Source organism: Scomber japonicus, chromosome 13 (assembly GCF_027409825.1).
Source record: "Scomber japonicus isolate fScoJap1 chromosome 13, fScoJap1.pri, whole genome shotgun sequence".
Classification (NCBI taxonomy): domain Eukaryota; kingdom Metazoa; phylum Chordata; class Actinopteri; order Scombriformes; family Scombridae; genus Scomber; species Scomber japonicus.
Genome location: NC_070590.1, coordinates 29,610,343 through 29,624,423, shown reverse-complemented (window position 1 = coordinate 29,624,423; position 14,081 = coordinate 29,610,343). Strand labels below are relative to the sequence as shown.

At 40.0% G+C, this 14,081-nt stretch overlaps 1 protein-coding gene across 3 annotated transcripts in view; it reads right to left on the bottom strand.

Moving 5' to 3' along the window:
* alcama (activated leukocyte cell adhesion molecule a) overlaps positions 1 to 1,461 on the bottom strand; it is a 77,216-nt gene extending 75,755 nt beyond the window's left edge. For all 3 annotated transcript variants that reach the window (XM_053332051.1, XM_053332050.1, XM_053332052.1), the window contains exon 1: positions 1,238 to 1,461. In XM_053332051.1, coding sequence (XP_053188026.1) covers positions 1,238 to 1,295 — 58 coding nt within the window. In that variant the 5' untranslated portion in view covers positions 1,296 to 1,461. The remainder of the gene's footprint in view (positions 1 to 1,237) is intronic.
* Positions 1,462 to 14,081: the final 12,620 nt, after the last annotated feature.

The following is a 14,081-nucleotide window of genomic DNA, read 5'->3' as shown; positions in this document are numbered from 1 at the left end:
AGTGGTGCCGGCACTGCTGATAGTTTAGTTAGTGTTTGAACTCTTTCAAAAGCCTGGCTCTTGTTTTCTCACCAAGAAAAGCTATTCACTATCAGCCTCTGAGATTATACAGGGCTGAACCACAGATACCCAAAATAGGGGTTTACAAAACCCCCGGGGGCCTTTTTAAGGTTTCTAGGTTGAACCTCTCAGAGTGGTGAATATTCATTTTCCATTAACTGAACCAGATTGTTCCCGAAAATTTATCAAGAGAGGCAAACTTCCTCTTAAACACAGGTCTGAATCAGTCAGTGCTTGAAGGGGACAAAATACAATGGAAAAGGTCATGAAATGTGTGTGACATTGTTATTTCTGGCTTCTTCTACGCTCACTCAAACACACACACACACACACACACACACAACCACTAACACCCACACAACCACCCACACCCACACACAAACAAACACACAGTTAAGATAGACAGAGGCTTGGATTGCAACTAAATTTAAACAACCACATCCCTGATTAGAACCAAATGATCTGATAGCACACCACATCTTCACCCAGGGGCTTCTACTCCAGCTCCGTGACACACAGCGGTGCTCCACGGAGCCCCTCGGGGTAGCAGGGGTTAGGTTGGGTTGGGGAAGTGGAAGAGGTGGAGGTGGAGGAGGTGGAGGTGGGGGAAGAGGAAAGGGGGTGGGGGACTTTCATTAAAAGTAATTGCCCTGGAGGGTATATGTAGGATAAACCACACCTGTATTCACTTTACCCACCTGTTTCTGTACAGGAGCGAGTTAAGCGTTATACGTTGAAAGCTGACAGAGTTCTGCATTAATGAATAAAGAGCTGACTATAGAGTTAATATATGAGCCGTGTGACAGACCATTTACCCGCTTTACTATTCACCAACACTTTGCTTTTATTTTCGGATGGGAAAGTCCTCGATACTGACTCTGGATTTTCCGCAGCATCACGTGTAATTTTGTTCAGTCACAGCAGTTACAAACAAGCGTTAACACACTGTGAATACGACTACATAACGTTAACAAACTGTGAATACGAGTACACAGCGATATTACACTGTAATAACGTAAGGTGTGGAACTTCAGGTGCTGACCGGTAAGTTACGAGAGAAACTACAAAAGCTTACACGGTTAAAAACAACACACACACACACACACACACACACACACACACACACACACACACTCAGACTTCATTCAGTCCCTGCTGTGTTATTAATTAGGCTTACCTAGGAGAAGAGTGCTGGCGCTCATGAGAGCCAGTAACAGTACAGCGGTTGAATCCATCCTTATAAAGTAGTTTTCAGGCTGGTGGATGTGTCTGCTGAGCTTCAGTGAACGAGCAGCGCAGGTCGGTGTGAGCTGGTTAAATACAGCCGGCAGAGGTGCTTCTCTTCTTTGAGAGTGGTGCGGAAAGTCCGAAAGATACCCGCGTCAGTGTGTAAATGAGGGAGCGCAGGTGAATACCCAGTGAGCTCACTGAGAGGGAGCGGGGAGGGAGAGAGAGAGAGAGAGGGAGGAGGAGAGAGAGGGAAGAGGAGGAGGCTCCCTTTTTTTCTAATAATGTTGCCTTGAGGTTCCGTCGGACAGGCGGGCACTCCCACATCAACGGTTATAAGGTCAGAAAGCAAAGCGGGAGGCTTTAAGTGGAACTATATTATTCACTTTTCTCACGTTGCGGAAGCGTGCGTGCGTGACGTATTTATACACAAATACAAGACACGTAAAGTATAAATGTAAGAAACTACTTCTGACAGCGATATCACTTCACTTTAACTTTGGCTGTCACACTTAAACTGCCACAAGGCTTCATTAAACAAGCTTTGTCATTCAGACTGATGACTGACTAGCTACCGACTGAGCTGATCAATACGCGGGCAAATCACTTGTAAATCAAGTTTTAAGGCTCAATGCTTCCTCAAAATAGTCTAAGATTTTGTGGAAATACATCGAGCAGTTAATTGTTTCAGCCAATCTAAGGCATCTATCAATATTGTGTCGTCTATTTCCCCTCTTCTAGGTTCAGTATTGCTCTGTACCTGTTGTATGAGGCACTTTGTCTTCTGAGTGTTCTCCATGGCTTCTTCTGACAACTCGCAAAAAGTTTACGAGAGGCACTCGAAGGCAGCATTCTTTCCGCCTTTTTCCCCCAGCTTCTAGTCAGCGCTTTCAATAAAGACACTATTCATTTATTCACTGTTATTAAAAAAGAATCCCCGTACAATTCATTTTCAGAAACCAGGGGCACTCTTAAACCCGCCCACCGACTTATTTTCCCAGCAATCCCCTGCGAGCCTGTGAGCTCCTTACTGGAGGGTATTTTATAACCATATTAGTCTACTAGTTATTTCCCACAGTGACACAAGGCCTGCAGTAATGAGACTTGTCCCTAAAGAAAGAGAAATTATTGCATCCCAAACAGGAGTAGCTATAGTGATCATATGACTATACTTGTATTGTATGTGTGGTTTCTCTGAATGAACCACCACTGGCCTTAACTTCAGGTTAAGTGTGGATATTCATGTAACATACAATGTGGAACTTTACGAAAAAAAATCTGAATGTAATGTAAAGGGTTATTTCACTGACAAGCAAACTAGGTTACTTATTCACTTCCATTCTGGACGTAATATGCCACTAACAGTGAGTGAAACCCACAGTTTTGCAAAAATGTACTTTAAATAAATCAGCCTCAAATGGATTATTGAATAAGTCACAGACCTCTTGATAAACTCAGTTTAAAAATAGTCACCTGGTGTGATTCAAATCAAGATAATGTTTACTAAATACCATGAGGAAACAAGGTCATTATAGCGCCTCCTGTTGGACATAAACAGGAATGAAAAGAAACTTTATTGATTATGATTAGGCCAGCAGAGAGCTGATAAAATGCTCTATTGTAGCGTATAGGTTAGACATTTATATCTTCTTTTCTGCTACAGTCTACACAATCAATAAATGTATTATGAGTGCACTGAATCTCTATGAGCCTTTTCCAGGTTAGACTCTGACTGTTGAGGTAAATTTGAATTTAATCTCATTGTTGTTCAATAAAATTCATTTCCTACATTCCCCCCCATATCTCCACGGTGTGGCAATAAGGTTATACTTGATTGACTGCTGTGTTTTGCTCACATATTTCCTCAGAGAGGTCAGGGGTGGGTTTTAGTTTTAACTGCAACACTGGACACTGGAGCTGGTATGCATTCAGTGCTTACTCATCTTTAGCTGCATGGGTTTTCACTGTCACAATCCTTCAACCCTGACTGAATGGTTTATTCAGTCTTTGGAACAAGAAGTCACCTACATGTAAGTAAAATAAAACTTTAAGCAACATCAATGAATAAAAATACATTTAAGTAATCCAAGAAGCCATTGCATAGTTTGGTTGGAGCCAAGATTCCTGCTGACTGCTCTCTGTAGCTCATGATGAGTGCAATATCAAAAGTCTACTGCAGTTTTTGTAAAATTCATAAAATCAAATCATGTGACTCCAGTAGGCTTTGGTGCTATATGCTCCCTCCTCGGCATATGTCGATGTTTAATATTTTTGAAGTGAAAATGCCTGAGGGCACAGTCAAGATGGAGCAGCCACCACCAGAGACAGCATGTCTTGTTTAATGGATAAGACTGTTGATATTCAGAAGTTTTGTTACGGTCAACAAATCCTATGGAAAGACCAAAACTAAGCTGACAATGTGTTAGCCTGTCTCTCAGTACTTTACTTTGCCAGCTTGTCTGTGGCCCTCAGGCAAAGCTCATTGGTTCATACTAAAGATGTAAGTATGACTCACAAATATATAATTTAATTTTTTTAAAAGATTTAGTGATAATATACCATAGTTTTTAGCAAATGTTACTTAAGCAAGAGGAAATAGTGCATTTGTTGGGAACTTGTTTTCAGTGATAGATGAATCCACATTTGGTCTAGTGAGAATTTCTGGCAACTTGACAGTGTGTGTGGTCTTCTGAATCTAAATAAACTATGGTGTGTGTGTGTGTGTGTGTGTGTGTGTGTGTGTGTGTGTGTGTGTGTGTGTGTGTGTATGTTGTGTGTGTGTGCATGTTGTGTGTTTTCATTGTAATGTAAGAACATGTCACCCAGTGCAGTGTTGCAATGTGTTTTTGGACAGAGGAACTCTATGGTCAGTGGCATGGTTTGACTTGAGTAAAATTCAGACATCAGAAAGTTGTGTCTAAAATGAGCAATCATTGTTGACAACTCCAGAAAAAAATGCATATTAAAAAAAAATGTTTAATGGGTCTAGAAACACTTGTATTGTAAAAAGTTGTTTTCCCACTGAAACAAGTTCCACTGAAGAATTAAACAGGCATTAAAAAATGATATGTCTAAAATATTATTTTATTATGTTTTAAAATATGATTTCTTTCAGTATCAATCTTCAGATATGTTTCTTTGTGTCTTTTTTCATTTTTTTACACTGCCAATTTTTATTTCAGTGTCACTGGTTATCAGTTTTAACTTTCTGTTTTGGTGTACAGAGGAGGGCCTTTATAGGCCTACATTACCCAGTATGCATCAGAGTCTGATGAAGATATCAGAGGGCGATGACATCATTTGGGAGATTTTGATCCACACTGTTATCATTTTTACTCTAGGACTGTTAATATATCACTTTATTAAGCTACTGTATAGATTCCCAAGATGTGTTCAGTTTATCTAAATAACACCTGTTTGTAGATCTGATGCCACATGTTGTGAGGTGAGAGATACCAGCCTGTCATCTCACAGCAGCAGTTTGAGTCCTGTGTCATCATCCCAGGAAGAACATGATCCGATGAACTGATCTATTCAGCTCTTTGGTATTTTACCACTGGCTTTAATGTAGCATTTTGATATATGATATCATTCCTTTTGGAAGACAAATGTTGGCCTCAAAGATGAAATCTATCTGAAGCAGCTGCCACATTAGTTTGAATATGAGTTTGAAGCTTGGTGTTTTTACTGGACAGAACAACAGCACTGCCTCTGAGGCTCTATGTGTACAGATATCAGCACATTCATATAATATTAATGTATTAAAATGAACACAGTCTACATTAGATTTCTTTTTACTAAGCTACATGAGAGTTTGGATTTATATTATAGCTACATTGACTGAATAACTAAAATTAATTTACTGCATCTCTGTCAATGAGGTTATTTTTCTTGGGGGGGGGGGTGTTGGTGGAGCTTTGAGTTGAGATGATTTAGTCACAGTACAGTCAGGTATGTGTGTTGATTTGTTTGTATTCGTGTGTTGAAACTGGAGGAAGAGAGGACACTTAATAAAATTAAACAAAGTTTAATATAGACTGACTTATTTTTGAGGCCAAAATTTAACTGTCACTGTTCTTGCTCCACACATTTTCAGATACTACTGGTTATTCTGAAAATGAAAATGTGCAACACATCCATATTTGAAGACAGTTTGAGTGGCACTGAAGTAAGACAAAAACAACGTATGGCATTGGACTTCTAAACCTGTTATAAGTTATGTTCACAAGATATTGGTTACAAATATGAATTCCTTAAACAAAATATATATATATATATATATATTGTTAATTTTCCATATATAAATGCTGTGTGACCATACCCAGTCTGTATGAATAATGATGAACAGAGTGAGGATCGTGTGTCACACTCACAGTCTAACTGACCTTGTGTTTTGTTGTTTCTGTTCTTCACCTAACATTCAGTTTCTCCATGGAAAAGATTAGATGGAGCATGGGAGAAGAGATAAAGTCTGGTATCTAAATGCTTTATCGCTTGTAAATGCAATTGCCACACAAGGACATTTGATTCTCCTTGGTAGAAACAGAAGTTATTTGCTGCTACCCATGACCACTGGAGTACTGTTTCCACTTCAATTGCATTGCATATTTACCACAAGCTTACGTAGAGTCTCTGTTACCACATTCCATGTTCAAATAGTTCAGAAGAGCAAACAACCATCTGTAGGCCAGGCTGAGACGATGAAAAGGTCTAGACTGACAGGCCAAAACTGGGTGCATTCAGTAATCAATTTACAGTTGTAAAAGTTGATGAAATCAGCTGAATTAGCTGATGTTCAACAAGTCTCCAGAAAAAATTAGTTTGTCCCACAAAGGCTGGCAAAAAAGGGCTGCATATATCAGAAAGGAGTTTGGAATGGAACAGCCTTTTGGATGGTTTCCCAGCAGACATGTTGACTCGTCACAGAAGAGCTCAGGTGTTACTAATAACATTAACGATGGCTCAGTTTTATTCAAGTGCCCCAGTAAGCCCTGACAGTGAGCCAGCATGCACAATACCAAAAGTCTGAAACTGAATCAGCTACATGGAATTAAAGCATCATTCATTTTAATATTTACACCTGTGCTTCTCTTGCTATGACTTATCAAAATGTCTACTGTGGAAAAGGTCTATTTTAGTCTAGAAACACAGACTTTGGAGAAACCAGGCATTGAACTGGAACGCAGTCTGAGACACAGCAGGTGGCATAAAAGGCAGTTCACTGTGATCAGACCCACATGGTCACAGGATCAGGCAAGTGTTTCAGGAAATCAGCAGGCACCAGAAATATGTAACAACAACCGATTGGAAAGTACTGTACTCTCTATACGTGCTGGGAGCTAATGAGCATAAGAGCAGTCAGGTCAACAGCAGGAGGGAAACTCACTGAGGATATCTAGTGGACAGGTATGGAATAACTGGCTCTGGAACATGACACATACATCTTTCCTTCACTTGTGCCCCTGCCTCACTCCTCTGGAAAACATACAGAAAATTGAGATGTCTGTAATGATGGCACACCTGATCAATCGATAAACGCACACAGACTATGCAGAGAGAGTGTGAGACTGCGGGAGGATAGGGTGCAGTGCACGTACCCCTTGTGCAGAAACAAGGCACACATTTACAATTGTTCTACAGGAGCAGTTTGATATCATAAAAACATGATAAACATATTTTACACAAAAAATCAATATGCAAAATCAGCTTTCAATATTTAAAGCAGGCTGTATATTATTGTCCGGCTGCACAAATCCCCATAAAGGAGGATTTTAATTATTGCTGGTTTAAATGTTTTGTTGTCTCCAGGTAGATGCAGCTGTGCAGACAGTGAAACATACAGAGAGAAACATTGTTACACTCTTTAATTGGGATTGGGATATTTTTTGCCTTTCTATATTTTGGATTAGGCTTGTGTTAATTAAGTTATATTGAAATCTTATTATTCTTTGTTTGCCAGGGACCCTCCTGGAACCTCCTCCAGGCTCCCCTGTGGGCCCACTGCTATACACAGTTAAGACTTTAAAGCACAAACCAACGAAGCTGGTGAGCAATGATTTTCATTTTAAATGTAAACCCCCAGCAGACTGCCTTAATTAAAAGTCTGAATTTCAAATTCAACACACACAAGGGGTATTGGGAGTACATTAATAAATCGTAAAGTGTAATGAATATACTGATTTAGAACTATAGTTAATCAGTAAGTGAGGAATCACACAAACTAAGCACACACACGAATGATTGAAGTGCCTCCTACTGGTTCATGTAAGGTATTACCATAGGAGGAAAAAAATGTGTTGACATGAAACATATATACATATCTGTCAAAATTGAAGACTTAGTATTTGGCTATCCAAAGATTTATCCAATAATAAGTGTGTGTGTGTGTGTGTGTGTGTGTGTGTGTGTGTGTGTGTGTGTGTGTGTGTGTGTGTGTGAGAGAGAGAGAGAGAGAGAGAGAGAGAGAGAGAGAAACAATGGGCAGTGAACAAGAGGTGAGTTCTGCTTTAAAGCCTCGCTGCTGCCCACTTCTGCTTTCTGGCAGGTTCAAAGTCTCAGTGATTCTCTTGTCATCCTTTTCTTATACAACACCTCAACTTCTCTCCGTCTCAGTAACTGAGCATCTTGCTGACAGAGTTCCCCTTTGAATCCATGCTGCAGTTTTCAGCAGAACTGAATTCCATCCTATTATTTTCAGGCAGAGTCATACAAAGCTTGTTATGTGGATGAAAGTCAATGGCAAACAGTGTGAGTACAAGCACCCAGTTTGGCTGAAGTTACCAACACAGCTACAAAACACAGTGCAGCAAGAGTCAGTGTTGGCAGGACTGTGAAACTTTGTCCTTGCTAATTTAGCCATTACAAGGTAAAAACCATTAACCTGGACTTAGGAGGTTGCAGCTCTATATTTACTGAAATAAGGACTCACTACAGGACTTTGGGTCCATCTGTGACATAATATCTCATTTGTTCCAGTTACACATCTTTAGTTCAGATGTCTTCCTTGACTTTATAACTACATAAAATCACTAGCACTATAAGAATGGATATGTGTAGAGTGAAGAAGAGAGGTGTAATGAGTTTGTAATGTAAACCAGCAATGTTGTTTCAGGCTGCACAACACAGAAAAACACTGTGTGCTCTATTTGCAGATTTTGTTTTGAGTTTCTGGTCATAAAAGGCAAAAATAACATCCCTCTATCATCCCAGCGAGGGATGCTTCAAATGATGCTGAAGGAGTGTAACTGCTGTGACTAAAGACTGTCAGAACAGTGGTTGCTGTCAGAATTCATTTAACTGTGATTTAGTCACAGCTTTGCTTTCTATTGTTTCACTGGTTTTACATTCAGACTTATTGCTCCTCTTTTCTCTTCTTTCTCTCTCTGTGCTCATGGCATTTTTATGAGTCAGGAAAGGCCTCCGTATACTTTACATCATCTGCTTACTCTCATGACAGTTGAACCTCTCTTTTAGGACCATAAAGCAGTACTAAACTATTGTCCAATTGGGCAGTGACAATTTGATTTCAACTCTGCTGTCAAACTATTGTCTGTGATGATTTTAGGACTGTGAGTAAGGGGAAATTAAGAAAATAAAGACTGTAAATGAAATAAGGGGTTACCTTTTATTCTTTGTAGAAATCTTGAGATCATTGCCCGGTGCTAATTTGCTGCTTATTCAGTGTGTGTTTAAAATTGGGATGTTTATATTATATTATATATTATATTATATTATTATATTCCTTTCGCCTATACGCTAAAATAAGAAATGTTCTGTTTGTTATTGACCCCTGCAGTGATGAGAGATGTTTAATGTGATGCATACACTCTGCAGCAAAGATGAATTGTTTGCGAAGACGTGCGGAAGCTGTTAATTGAAAAGGCCGTTGTACTAATGGAGAAATATAACCTGTGGTAACATTTGATACTGATGGGATTCTGAGTCACAGACTGTTTCAAACAGACTTAATTGGAATTGTCAATCGACATTTCTCATTTCTCAGAGTGAACTTGTACCAAAAGTGTTGTAAATGATAACTTCACCCCCACACAAAATAACATTGCAAGCACCAGCTTTGAAGCTACACCAGGTAACTTTTGTTAAAAGAAAGTTTTCACTAAAGAGCTCAGTAACTTCTGTTCAGCAGTTCAGAGTTCTATCTTTGGCAATTTTGTATTTCGTTCTTAATGGTATTTTTGTGCCCAGAAGATTTGCCACTAGTGACATTTGAATTTCATTAGGATGTGTGGTGCAGTGTTGCCGGTGAAGGGTGATGGGATATTCTGCAGACTCACTCAGTGATTCAGTCTGCGATAAGATGAATGTATTTTAACGTAAAAATGCGGTCTATTTCAGCTGAGTACATGGACACGATCTATATATGATCTATTAGTTTTATCTTTGCAATGCAGAGCAAATCTGGCACAAATTGCCAAACATCACTTTAGAGGACATTTGAACTGTATCACCTGGGATTAGTCTTCCATCTAGGCTGATAGTTTTCTGACCTACATCAAATCATTTCTAGCATATAAGTAATATAAAATCTCCTGTCATTCCTCAAAATTAGAATTTCATGATTTTTGAAATGGGAGGTAAGTGAAATATTAAAAGGCACAGTGATCACATTGCCTCCCACTGTATGGTCCATCAGAGTGCAGAAGTGGGTGCAGCTGTGTGTCCTCCCTGCATGGCCAGCTCACCTGATCTTCTCTCTTCGTATGACCACCCAACCTGAATGACCCAAACATGTTTTGCAAATCATCTGCAATTATGTCTCCAACCCAGTTAGATAGAGATGGAGATAAAATTAACATGCCAAGTTTTCATTATAAACTCCCTTTTTTTCTTTAAACATTCAACATTACTCATTAAAACACTCTGACTACAGACCGGTGGCACTGACCTCTGTGGTCATGAAGTACTTCGAGAGACTAGTCCTACACCACCTCAACTCCTGCCTCCCTCAGAACTTTGACCAGCACCAGTTTGCTTACAAGGCAAACAGGTCAACAGCTGATGCCATCGCCACCGTTCTCCACACTGCTGCGAGCCACACTGAGAAACAGGGGAACTATATCAGGATGCTTTTTGTTGATTTTAGTTCGGCGTTCAACAACATTCTGCCGAACATTCTCATCAAGAAGCTGACTAACCTGGACTTCCTACCCCTCACCTGCGACTGGATTAACAGCTTCCTGACGGACTGCCCACAGACAGTGAGGGTTGGGCCCCACACATCCTCCACCCAAACACTCAGCACGGGCTTCCCTCAGGGCTGTGTGCTGAGCCCTTTCCTGTATGGCTTATACACACATGACTGTGTCTCCTCCCACCACTCAAACATCATTGTCAAGTACGCAGACAACACTACAGTAGTGGGTCTCATCTCCAACGGCAACGAGACAGCGTACAGGGAGGAGGTCCAGAGGCTCGTAGCCTGGTGTTCAACAAACAACCTTTTGCTGAACACGAGCAAAACCAAGGAGATGGTGATGGACTGGAGGAGGAAGAGAGTAGACCCCGTCCCACAACACATAGACAGTGTCTGTGTGGAGAGAGTTTCCTCATTCAGGTTTCTCGGTGTGCATGTGGCTGACTACCTAACACGGCACACCAACACTTTTGGTTGTGGGCAAGGCTCAGCATAGACTGCACTTTTTAAGACTACTGAAAAAATGCCACCTTGAGGAAAAGCTGCTGCAGACCTTCTATCGCTCCACGATAGAAAGTGTGCTGGCATATTGTATGCATCACGGTGTGGTATGCCGGCTGCACAGCCAAAGACAGAAAAGCCCTGCAGGGGGTCATTAAGTCGGCACAAAAAATCATTGGCTGCCCCCTGCCCTCCCTGGAGGACTTTGCAGACTCTCAGGGGCTTAACAGGGCAAAGAAGATCCTGAAGAGGCCTTGGCCGGGTGAGATGGGTCACCCGGCCAAGGCCTCTTCAAACTTCAGCCCTCTGGCAGAAGATCCAGGGTCCCGAGGAACCGCACAAACCGGCTCAGAAACACTTTTTATCCCTGGGCTATCAGGCTCCTGAACTATTAACCACCCACCCCCACCCTCAGCACCTCAGCACCTGATATACCTAACAGTATCCAACATGCATGTGTGTGTGTGTGTGTGTGTGTGTATGTATGTATGTGTATATGCGTGTGTGTGTGTGTGTGTGTGTAGCTCTTAAAGTATTTTATTGTTTTTATGTATAATATTCATTTTATTTTTTATTTTATTGAGATCCGGAACCAATCTTGTTGTTACACCTGTACAATGACAATAAAGGATATTCTATTGTAAACATGCTGGATGCTTTGTTTGTTTTTTTACCTCACAGAACATGTTGAACTTAAAAAAAAGCCTGCATTATTTGCATTGACATGTGATTTCCCCAACAGAACATTACTGCTACCATTGATAGAGATTTTAATGATGCAGCCCATACATCAATGGAGAGGGTAGACAGGAGTCCAGGATGTCTTGTATTGAAAAGGTTTATTTGCTTGGCCAAGGAGAAGTGAATGAATGATCAGTACATGTTACATACCCTGATGCTTCCTTTAATTCTGAAGTTTCTCTCCTCCGGGGATAGACTTTAAACCACACAGATAATGCCCATGGTTGAGCCATGCCCAAATATGGACAGATCCAACACATCTACAATATACAGAATTTAGTCTACTGGTCTATAGACAAAACATTGCTTAGACCTTACTCAGGACCTTTGTCCTACATCCAACACTATATCAAACGTCTGACTCCAGTTACCTCTACCCCATTCAGGGAAAACAGTCAAACACATATCTGACCTCGGCTGCTATAGAAACCCTATCATTTGGTGAGGCCTTGCTATGACCGCAAAGCCTAGTTTGACCCAGTGCATATTAATGATGGAAAATTCCCTAACAACCATGTACTACATACATTACAGCCCTTTGTAAGCACACATGACCAGGGCAACTCAGAGGCCACATTGCTCAGGGACCCCAAAAGTCCTGGTTTGCAAATCATTTAAGCCATTAAAAATTAGTTGGAATTTTGCATCACTGAGGTACAATATCAACTATAACAGGTTTTAAGGCATTAATCATTCTTTTTACATATAGTTTTAAAGTTTTGTTTTATCAAACTGCACAAAAAAAACTTGGGCTTGGTGTTATTATTCCATCATAGCATTACTGTGAGGCTTCTACACCACTATTTGTATATTTGGGGTCATCAGGGGCCCAACAACAAACTTTTGCTATGTAGCACTATAGGAGGTTAGCCTGACCATGATCATGGTAACCAAACTGTGATATAAACATTATGGGCAACAAATTAAGTCATTAAAACACATTCCTCTCCATACAGTACTGCTGAGTATCCTGCTGGTTCAATGAAGGAGAGGTGTGGTGATGTCTGTTTATTAGGACATTTCCAAAGGTCTTTGTTTGACCAGCTGTTTGTGACTCCAACTTCTGACAGAGTGGTATTCAATTTCGAGTCACCCCACCCACCCAAAAAGAAGCAGGTGTTGGTGTGGAGTCATTGTATGTGATGTTTTGTTATTAATGCATCCTCACAAAGGTCATGTTAAAGAACAGGTTTTATACTGTAGAAAGTAACAGAGTCTGGTTTCAGTGATATGTGAACCTCCATTGTGATCTTATATCTGTTGTAAAACTAGATACATTTCTATATTTTCTATACAAGTATGGCTTAAATGTAATGGGGTCATGGACAATTACAATTTGAACAATATCCAGCAGCTCTGTGTATCTCTTTCTTTGTAGATCACTGTGAACATGGATTATCAACACAGGATGCCATAGAGATATATTGAAACAGTTTAACAAGAGCTCAGTTCATATGAAGATCACTGGATGGTGTGTGGGGTAAAATAAATTGACTTTATAATGTAATTTAAGGTTTTTTTAATAACCCAGGACTTGCAGACATACAAAGCCACTAACACAGTGTGACAAACATCCAAAATACACTAAGAGTCTGACAGAGCAGAAGATATTATGATTATTTTTTTATTCTTTATCTAGTGTACACCCACATATTCTGTCTTATTAAACCGTAAATAATTATTAAAAATACAAACAACAAACAAACAAAAACCCACCATCCCTCCCTGAACTATCAAACATGATGACGACGGCAAGTTGTGAGACTGAATGTGATGGTTGATTCCAGATATGTGTAGGTGAATGAGAATGGTCCATGTAGATGACCTTACTGGTATTCATTTGATGTTGATATTCATTTAAATAATGAAAACATTATATTGAACAGTGGCCTCACATTTGAAACACATTCTCTCATGTCAAACTTTGCATTACACATGTACAACCCTGAAACAGAATCACTCATTTAGTTTGGCTTAGTTTCCTAAAACTTGGTAGAATACTATATGAATTACACTTGTTCAACATAGATTTCTACTAGTACATTAGTGTCTGCTGATAAAATATCTTCAGTATTATTCTGCTACCCCCACTACAAACTAGTAGTTCCCTTTTATGCTTTTCAAAGCCAAAGCGCACAAGTGCATAACACTCAAGCTTTCCATTATATGATGCAGCATTTCTACTAAAACAAGTAAAACATCTTTGTGCAAAGGTTTTTCTCCTCCCTTTGCATTTCAAATGAGTCTAGAACATCTCTAGTACATTTATTGTACAACTAGCATAAGAAAAGACCACAAAATCATACATGCTACCTGAGAATAAACATCATGAAAGCAACATTATGCCGAGCTTAGTTCTACTACACCACAGGGCTTGTGTTCAGTCCACACTTTAGTT